This window comes from Hippichthys cyanospilos, chromosome 22 (assembly GCF_059441005.1).
Source record: "Hippichthys cyanospilos isolate Australia breed blue-spotted pipefish chromosome 22, RoL_Hcya_1.0, whole genome shotgun sequence".
Lineage (NCBI taxonomy): Eukaryota > Metazoa > Chordata > Actinopteri > Syngnathiformes > Syngnathidae > Hippichthys > Hippichthys cyanospilos.
In genome coordinates, this window is record NC_142390.1 from 7,347,297 (window position 1) to 7,356,886 (window position 9,590).

Sequence of the window (9,590 nt, forward strand, 5' to 3'; positions counted from 1 at the left end):
AAAAAAAAATCGCAGAAAATAAACTCGCCACGATGGCTATAAATCATATAGATATTCACAAAAAAATTATAAGTATATATAAACTTGTATCCTTTTTTAACACTAACAAAAGAAAACGCAATATAAATATAAATTTAAACAAAAAATAACTTTTTTAACAGGGTTTATACAAGCTACAGGTTAGTCCAAAACTGAAAAAAAAAACCCTTCAAAGTAATTTGAGTTGAAACATAAAAACATTTTAATCACATTAATCAAAGCGATTTCGAGAAAAAATGTAAATGTTTATTGCACCATCTGGTGCACTGGATGTGCAATTACACTTAGCGAATCAAAGCCTGTTCCCCACATAGCGCCCCATTTTTTGAGAATAACTATGCATTTAAACAACAAACATTTTCGACATACTAAACTATTTGATGCCAAAAAAATGATTTGATCAATAAATAATAATAAAAGTAATTTGAGTTGGAACAACAACACATTTAAACCTAAAGAAAAAGTTGTAAATCACATGAATCGATGTGATTTTGAGAACAATTTAAAATATTTATGAGAGCACCACTGCACCACCTAGTGCCCTAGCTGTGCAATTACACTTCAAACGGCAAAGTCATATCCAAAATTTGACCCATTTTGTTGGCCTTTTACCCATTTGTGTATTCCAAATCAAGCCACTGCCTGTCCGTCATTCCATACACAATGATTGCAACGCTTTGGGAATATGAGTCCATTTTGCGTTTTCCTTTCCTCTGTTTGGCCTCAGTTGTTGCTGGACAACGGCGCCGGCGTGGAGGGTTCGCTGCAGGACGGCGCCGACAACTACACGGAGACGCCGCTTCAGCTGGCCTCCGCCGCAGGTCCGAAATATAATTCCGTACAAATAAAAAACCCTTGAATTTCTGGTGACGTTTTTCTTTTTATTGATGAATTTTTTGTTTGTATTTCGAGCAGGAAACTTTGAGTTGGTGAGTCTCCTCCTGGAGCGCGGCGCCGACCCCATGATCGGCACGGCGTGCCGCAACGGGATCTCGTCGGCGCCGCTCGGCGACATGAACTCCTTCAGCCTGGCCGCCGCGCACGGACACAGGTTGCACTGTTTTGTTTGAAGTCATTTTATTATCGTGAAATATCAACTTCTTCTTCCCCGAATTTTCTGACTGGGTTTCCGTCAAATGTCCTCTTTGGGTTTGTAGGAACGTGTTCCGGAAGCTCCTGTCGCATTCGGAGAAAGGCAAGGGCGACGTGGTTTCCCTGGAGGAGATCCTAGCAGAGGGTTCGGCGTCAGCGCAGACGGTTTCGGCGTCGCAGGCTAACGGCGGCGGGACGCTACGAACAGGAAAGGCCAAGATGCGCGCCCTGAAAGAGGCCATGTACCATAGCGCCGAGCACGGCCATGTGGACATCACCATCGACATCCGCAGCTTAGGTCAGACTCACTCATCCACGCATACTGCCGTGAAAAAATGGTTAGCTTGATGCTAACAAGCGATGCAAATGTAGATATTTGAATACAAACGGTGGAGCAACTCATGGAGATGGGAAATTTCAATTCAATTTAAAGAGCTGATTTGAGGTACAAGTATTGTCATTTGTGTTATTTGAACACAAATAGTGAAGCAACTCATGTAGATGGAAAATTTTCCATTTGAATTCAATTTAAAGAGCTGATTTGAGGTACAAGTATTGTCATGGAATGAACTCAACTTGCAAGTCAAGTCATTACTGTCATCTCAGTATCATCAATGAGCTGCTGGTCATTATGCCGCATTTCACGCTCGTCATTGTCCACTGGACATCAGGCACACTCATGTCCATGATGTCCATTTTATCAGAACGGTTTAGTGGACATTCAGAAAGCCAAAAGTCCAGAGTTTCTTTATTTTTTTATTTTATGGCTGTTTTACCAAAGTACTTTTAGTTACTAAAGTAATCAATTACATTAGGTCACTAAAAAAATCCTGAGGTTCAGGTCTTGCTGGGTGGAAATGAAATAGCTTATACATCTTCCTAAATGTTATCGATTAATTGATTAGATTTCTATCTTGTTTCAACAGGAAGTGGAATTTCCAATATTTTCATCGTTTGATTTTTCTTGTTTTTTTATCACTGGTTATTTACACGAAATGTCATTTTTTGACGCAAATTTTGTCAATAAATCCCCGTAGGGATGTTCGGAATATTCATTGCATTCTCATTCACGCGCCAAAAGGATGTCAAAATGGCCGACGTGGCCTACGCGCGGATAATGACCAGGTGTTTGCGATGGTTGCGGCCAGGCGTTGCGTGGACGCTTCACACGTGGCTGGAGTCGCTGCGGACGGCCTTGGCGCAGCAGCGCCGCCCGCTGATCCAGGCTCTGCTCAAGGACTTCAGCTGCATCCGCGAGGACCAGTACACCGAGGAACTGCTCACGCACGGCCTGCCGCTCATGTTCCGCATCCTGCGATCCTGCAAGGTCCTCCAAAAACAAAGCCAAGCTCCTTACTCAAATGCTCAAAGTCAACAATAATCACATACTCGATGCTAAGCAAGAATTTATTTGAAGTAGGATTAACTTCATATTATTATTTTAAAAAATGCAAATTTTAGGAGTTTCGACTAATATTTTGAAAAGAAAATGACGGTGGTAGACAGAGGGAAGCACTACAAACACAAGAATGAAATAAACAACAAATTCCAACAGAAAAACAAAAAATATTTCATGTTAAAATGTTCAATATTTAAACAAAAAACAGCAAAATGATGCAGTAACAATGACAAAATGGAAGCAAACTTAGAGCAAAACAAATGCAAAAGAAAGCACTCTAGGGTTATAACAATTATGAACAAAAACATGCAAACACATTTGGAGTGAAAATGCAAATGACACACAAAAGCGACAAATAAAACAAATGTAAAAAAAAAAAAGACGCGACGAGATGACCGCAAAATTTGCTGCAAAACAAAACGCAAGCAAATGCAAACAAGAAATGTAAACACATTCAAAGAAAAACCTGAAAAAAAAAGAAAAAACGATGCTAGATGACTAGATGAGAGCTGCAACAATAAATGGAAGCAAACTTAAAAACGAGACACAGCGAGATTAAAACTGCAGGAATGCAAACAATAAAAAAAAATGCAGCAAAAAAACGACGCAATCAAAAAAACGAAATAGAAGCAAACTTAAAACAAGTGCAAACGATTTAAACTGAATAAAATGCAAACACTAGACAAAAAATGGATGCAACCCCCCCAAAAAATCACAAAAAATGAAAACAAAACAAATACAAAAAGAAAAGACATAAGATGAAAACAGCTGCAGTGGCAAAATATGCTACACCCCTAAACAAAATGGAAGCAAGATTAAAACAAAACAAGTGCCAAAAAAAGCAAGATGTAAACTGAACAAAATGCAAACACTAGACAAAAAAAAACTGATGCAACCCCGCAAACAAAAAACAATCACAAAAAAATCAAAAAGAAACATACAAAATATGCTACACACCTAAACAAAATGGAGGCAAAATTACAACAAAACAAGTGCAAAAGAAAGCAAGATTTAAACTGAACAAAAATGCAATCACTGGACAAAAAACGGATGCACCCCCCTCCCCCCCAAAAAAAAACAATCACAAGAAAATTAAAAAAAAAACAAATACAAAAAAAGACACAACAAAACAGAATGCAAGGGGGAAAAAAATCACATTTTAATTAGGGTAAAGTAAAATTTCAAGAAATTCCGAGCTTCTTTTGGCTTGTATAAAACTTGAATGTGTTCTGTGTGTGTGTGTTTGTGTGTGCGTGGGCGTGCGTGTGTGTGTGTGTGTGTGTGTGTGTGTGTGTGTGTGTGTGTGTGTATACGCAGAACGAGGTGATCAGCCAGCAGCTAGCCGTGATCTTGACGCAATGCTACGGCCCTTTCCCCATCCCCAAGCTCAGCGACATCAAGAAGAAGCAGACCTCGCGTTTAGGTGACACTCCTCGTGCTCTTCCATAAATAACTTGATTTATTCTCATTTTTAACTTTCCGTCAAATGTTAAAGCTTTTAAAATGCGTTAAATGTCACAGCACTCTTTTAGACCCATCCCCCCCACCTCCAAATTTTCCAATTATTTTTGACATTTTTTTTTCTTCAAGTTCTTTCCGGTTAGGAAAAGTCTATGCAAAGTTCACGGCTGTGCTTTAGCACCACCTAGTGTTTGAGTGGATCTTTGCAACAACACAATGACCTTCAATATGGTGACAGTAGCGGGAGTGTCTGTCTTGAATACACTGGGGAAAAAAATGCTGTTTTATGGTCAAATATTGGCAGAAAAGTACTGTTAAATTACGATCAAATTTTCTACATTTATGGTAAAAAAAATATATTATACTGTTGACTTTACATTTACTGTATAAACTTGACAAAGAAACTGATTACTTAAACAGACAATGTGTACGATTGAGACAGTTTTTTTCATTACAGACAGCAGGAGACGCTGCAATTACAATTATCCATAGCTATAACAAACATGGCCGCCTCCGGAGGAGTGCCACCCATGATAACTACACCGATATTCAAAACATATTGTTGGTTGTTAAGAGCACATTTATTTGCAAGTTTTTCACATTTATTATCATTTAATGTATTCTTTTTTATCGAAAAATCTTACACACTGTTCATTTCAGACAAGCAAAGCGCTGGTGTTCAAACTAAGGCACGGGGGCTATTTGCGGCCTAATGTTCACATGTTAGTTGCCCGCCATATCCTAAAAATACATTTTCGACAGTAAAAAAATGATGGTAGGCAGCATTAGAAAAGTGAAAAAAATCAAATGTTAGAATTATTATGTAAGGATCAACAGTATTGATACAATTTTTCCTGGAAGTGTAGAAAACGTGTCCCCAATTTACAAATCTGACCCGGATGACAGTTTCCCAATTTTGGTAGGCATGATTGTCATAAGAAGCCCCACAAAAAGTCTCAAGAAGCCATGCTTGAAAATGCACAGTCAGCCATTTTGCCGTGAAGTGGCCATTTTGGGCCACATTTTCTTACCAGCAGTAGTTTTAAAAAAAAAAAAAAAAAACGCCCCTACTGGCGGTTTCACTTAGTTAGATGAAATTTGATTGACATGTTTGTCCCACGAAAAAGCCTCAAAAAGCATTGCCCCAAAAGACACAGAAAATCAGCCATTTTTCTTTCGGGTCATGTCAGCCATTTGAATGGCTTGTTCAGAGCCTCCTTGAAATTTTGTCTACCAAAATTGGCCGGCATACACAGACAGATGGGTGAGAATTTAGAGATTTGTTTCTTTATTTATTTATTTATTTTGAGGTGTAGGCGGAGCATGATGGCAAAGTTTGATGACTCATCCTAAAACAGGAAAAAGCAGAAGGCTACATAAGACATTCACAGGCGTTAAGTCGTAATTGTCGTGTTTTCATCATGCATCCGTGTCTTGATCTTGTCGAGCCGCGGAATGAAGGAGCACATGAGTTTTTCGTGGGGCTGCGCTCAGCGCTGGGGCAAGATGACTAATGAGGCGTTTTGTGTTGTCTTATGGGCAGACCCGCACTTCCTCAACAACAAGGAGATGTCCGACGTCACCTTCCTGGTGGAGGGGAAGCCCTTTTATGCACACAAAGTTCTGCTTTTTACAGCATCGCCCAGGTCAAATCTTTTTTTTTCCCTCTGTTATTATGATCTAAAAACTCTTTAAAAAAATTCTTGAATACCTTCAGGTTCAAGTTGCTGCTACAAAACCGACCAGCGGCTGAGAACACCTGCATTGAAATCAGCCATGTCAAGTATAACATATTCCATGTAAGATTTCATCCAAACCACTAGAGGGCAGTGTGGCGCCAAGGAACAAATGCTGATCTTTGGTTTGTCTGCCCAATGGTGCAGCTGGTCATGCAGTATCTCTACTGTGGAGGCACTGAGTTCTTGCACATACGAAACACGGAGGTCATGGAGGTAAGTGGTCTTTGGTTAGCTTAGCTAGCATATGCTAGCTGCAGTTAGCAAGCCTAACTAGTTTTGCTTGTGTCGCACAGCTACTGTCTGCCTCCAAGTTCTTCCAACTCGAGGCCCTTCAGCGACACTGTGAGATCATCTGCTCCAAGAACATCACCACCGAAACCTGCGTGGACCTCTACAAGCACGCCAAGGTCAGAAATGGGCCAAATGTCCACAAGAAGTTTGTACACCATGAAAATTTAGGCAAACTAAATCAGAAAAAAAAATGTTGAGAATGTTGTTCATGATAAAATGGTGATTAATTGTGGTTAATTTATTTTCTTCATTTTTTTTCCTACAGAATTTCATAGTTTTACAGAGAAAAAATATCAAACAAGGCACTTTTTTGAGTTGAAAAAAAAAACATGACATTTGCAAGCCTTTCAATGACTTCATAGAGTGGCTTAGCCTGGACTCCATCATGCAAAGTTCTTACTATGCATTGTGGGACAAAGTACGGTTGATACAGTATGTGTTTGAATGAGATCATTTGCAATTTTTTTCTTGGCCCTAAAATGGAGTTACTGTTTGTCGATATGTGGGCTGTGCAGTTCCTGGGGGCCTCGGAGCTGACCCGCTTCATCGAGGGCTACTTCCTGAAGAACATGGCGCTGTTGGTGGAGCTGGACGGCTTCAAGCAGCTTCTGTACGAGCCCTCGCCGCCGGCCCCCTCCTGCCCCGAGGCCCCGGCCGCCCTCTGCTCGGACATCCTGCACGACCTGGAGAAGACGCTGGCTTCTCGCGTGCACTCCATCCACTTGTCCGCTTCTAAAGGCTCGGTCGTGTGACGCCGCGGCTTTTCGGACCGCGGGACCCCGAGCCATTCGTAGCAAAAACCTTCGGCATCTGGGACACTGTGTTCCTCCCACCCCGAGTTTTGCATGAGGCACTTTTATGCACAGCCTGGACGCCACAGAAATAATGCAAAGTGTAAATAGAAGCATCTTTGTTCTGATGTCCAACTCTGTCATCTGTGGTGAGTGAGTGCGTGATCATTTGTAGCACCTTCCCCTCTATAATATTCAGAGGTGGGCACTTGGTCAGCACTCACGGATGCCCGTTTTGCTGATGGGAATTCCCCAAAAAATGGTGGGTTAAAAATGTTAGAATTGTCAATCCCTGCATTCAGTTGCGGGATACTAAACATGATGGTGTATGAAGGTTAACTTGTTAAACCCCTTAGCTGGCTTTATTTTCGTGTTACACTTATATTACCGTGTTGTGTTTCAGTTGCAGTGTAACTGTAGAACCACAGACATGGTGTTAACTTTAAGTGTAAGTACTAAAACTAAAAAAGAATGAGTGCAGACACAAGTATACCAGCGCCTGACGAATGATGGACAAGAAAAAAAAATGTCAAATGTCGCCCTCTAGTTGTGGCGGAAGGTTGGGTAAAAATACACAATGACAGACCGGCGATGACGGAAAGGTAGCGGGGCTCTGACGAATGTCGGACCAACAAAAAAATATAAGTTGCCCACCTCTGACAATATTAGCAAAAAGTCCAAAAAAAGCCATGAAAAGACAGGAAGTAGAAACTTGATGTCTCACGAGACGACGCAAAAATTCGGCAAAATTTGTAATATAAAATATTGGCCAGTATTCAAAGCTTTGCAATAAAATTAACAACTTAGCGTTAAAATAAACATGAACAGGAAGGAGACTTTTGTCACAAGCTAATTTTTTAGCTGCAGCAAATGCACGTTGCTCAGATAGATTATCTTGTGTTAGCTGCACATTTTTTACAGTGTTTACAAATTGTCTTCTATGCCAATAGTTTATTTGTTTCTTCTACAGAAAAAAAAAATTGGCACACATCTCATCGACACTCGCTAGCTAGCAGCCAAGTCGTTCATTTTGCTTTGAAGAAGACATTTTGGACTGATTTTTCATTTTGAAACATAAAATTTACAGTAGTAGTCACTGTAAAATGTGATGTATCCAATCCCAAAGAAAACCAAAAGCAAAATAACAATGCAGCACTGATCGAATTGTTGATTTACTGGCAGCACTTAATGATGTAAATAGTGACAGAAATCTTATATTTATTTTCTCACATATAGCCCGACGGTACAATGACCCTGAAGTGCGAAGCGCACAAACAAAAAACTGAACAAACAAAAAACCTCACACAAGAAAAAAGAAGCAAACAAGAAAAAAGCAAAGGAGAAAAAGGACACATTTTTTCGTTTGTGTTTTTTTTTCTTGTTTGCGTCTTTTTCTTGTGTTTTCTCTTGTGAGGCGTTTTTGTTTGTGAGGACCTTTTTTGTTTAGTTTTCTGTTTGTGTGATTTGAACTTCAGGGCCACCGTACTCTAGATATGTTTGTCATCTATTTTGTTGTTATGCCTGTAAAACGGATCCTATGAAGAGCAATATTTCATCAAGAGCATATATTTCTTGGTCCTATTAAAGCAGTAGAAAAGAGCCAGCACTGAAGAGAAATTACTGAAGAATGAACTATTTTAGCTGAAATATTTTCTATTACTAGAAACGCCAACTATGTATTTTGAATGCCCGTGTTTGAATGGAGTTGTCGAAATGTTTTCTACCGATGTCAGCACTTTTTGTGCTTGCGTTACTCTGCACAATCAACCGCGTTAGCGCTTTTGCTCCTGCAGAGGCGCCGGCGAGTCGGTGTGGTGTCAGCCAATGACTCTTTCTTGTGCAACCCCCTATTGGCGGGAAGTAGCATTAGCGGATTATTGTTTGCTCGCTTGCGCCTCTGCTGGTGGATGTTATAGCTAGACGTGGCGTTAGCAGCATGTTTCTTCTCGTCTCGTTTTCCTGTCGTTTGTCCCACCGTTACTTTGCCTGCTCAAATGTTATATTCAAGCCTTATTGGTTAACGGATTTTTTTTCCCTAAAAATCATCAAAGTTTATAGAAGTGAAGATAACTTCCCCGATGAAGATATTTGAAGACGCTTCACATCGAATTTTGAGAGGGGAAAAATGAATTTACCACATCCTCAACGGAACCTTTTTCTTGCCTTGGAGAACATGTACAGTGTAAAAATAATATATATAATTGAAAGTGAGACAGTGGGAGAAGCAAGGATGTAGTAGAGTCTAACAACAGCAAGAGGAATGTTAAACCTATGCTACGCGTTCCATATTTCTGTGGACGAACAATAAATGAACATTTTCATCTAGATGTTGCATTCTATTCTTTTTTATGCATCAAATGTACCAATCACAAATGACAAATAATTCATTGCTAGTGTGTTGTGGGAGGTTTTGTTTTTTCCATATATTTTTTCGTTTACAATGTTTTCCTTTTTTAAATTTTATTATTGGTTTCAAAGCCGTAAAATCTGTCTCCACAGTTTAAATTTCCTCAGGCAGACATTAATATTTTTTCTGATTTCTCTCGCTCGATTACTCTAAATTCAAACCGTGATGCAGTGTTCCCTTGTTTACTGCATGGGTTATGTTCCAAAAAATACCAGATTTTTTTCATTTATTATACTTTTTATTTATTTATTCATTTATTTATTTGTTTTTTCCTTAGTTTTTTTTCCATTATTATACCGGCTGTTCTTTTCATTTACTATGTTTTTATTTTTTATTCAATGTGGTTTTGGTTTTTTTACATACGTTTTCAT

At 39.5% G+C, this 9,590-nt stretch overlaps 1 protein-coding gene across 2 annotated transcripts in view; it reads left to right on the top strand.

Annotated features, from left to right (window-relative positions):
- LOC148405712 (ankyrin repeat- and BTB/POZ domain-containing protein 3-A-like) overlaps window positions 1–9,137 on the top strand; it is a 49,157-nt gene extending 40,020 nt beyond the window's left edge. For both annotated transcript variants that reach the window (XM_088406803.1, XM_088406804.1), the window contains 10 exons: window positions 767–860; window positions 955–1,090; window positions 1,197–1,429; window positions 2,280–2,458; window positions 3,848–3,953; window positions 5,535–5,637; window positions 5,709–5,790; window positions 5,875–5,943; window positions 6,024–6,137; window positions 6,537–9,137. In XM_088406803.1, the coding sequence (XP_088262929.1) occupies window positions 767–860; window positions 955–1,090; window positions 1,197–1,429; window positions 2,280–2,458; window positions 3,848–3,953; window positions 5,535–5,637; window positions 5,709–5,790; window positions 5,875–5,943; window positions 6,024–6,137; window positions 6,537–6,773 (1,353 nt within the window). In that variant the 3' untranslated portion in view covers window positions 6,774–9,137. The remainder of the gene's footprint in view (window positions 1–766; window positions 861–954; window positions 1,091–1,196; window positions 1,430–2,279; window positions 2,459–3,847; window positions 3,954–5,534; window positions 5,638–5,708; window positions 5,791–5,874; window positions 5,944–6,023; window positions 6,138–6,536) is intronic.
- The last annotated feature ends 453 nt before the right edge of the window (window positions 9,138–9,590 follow it).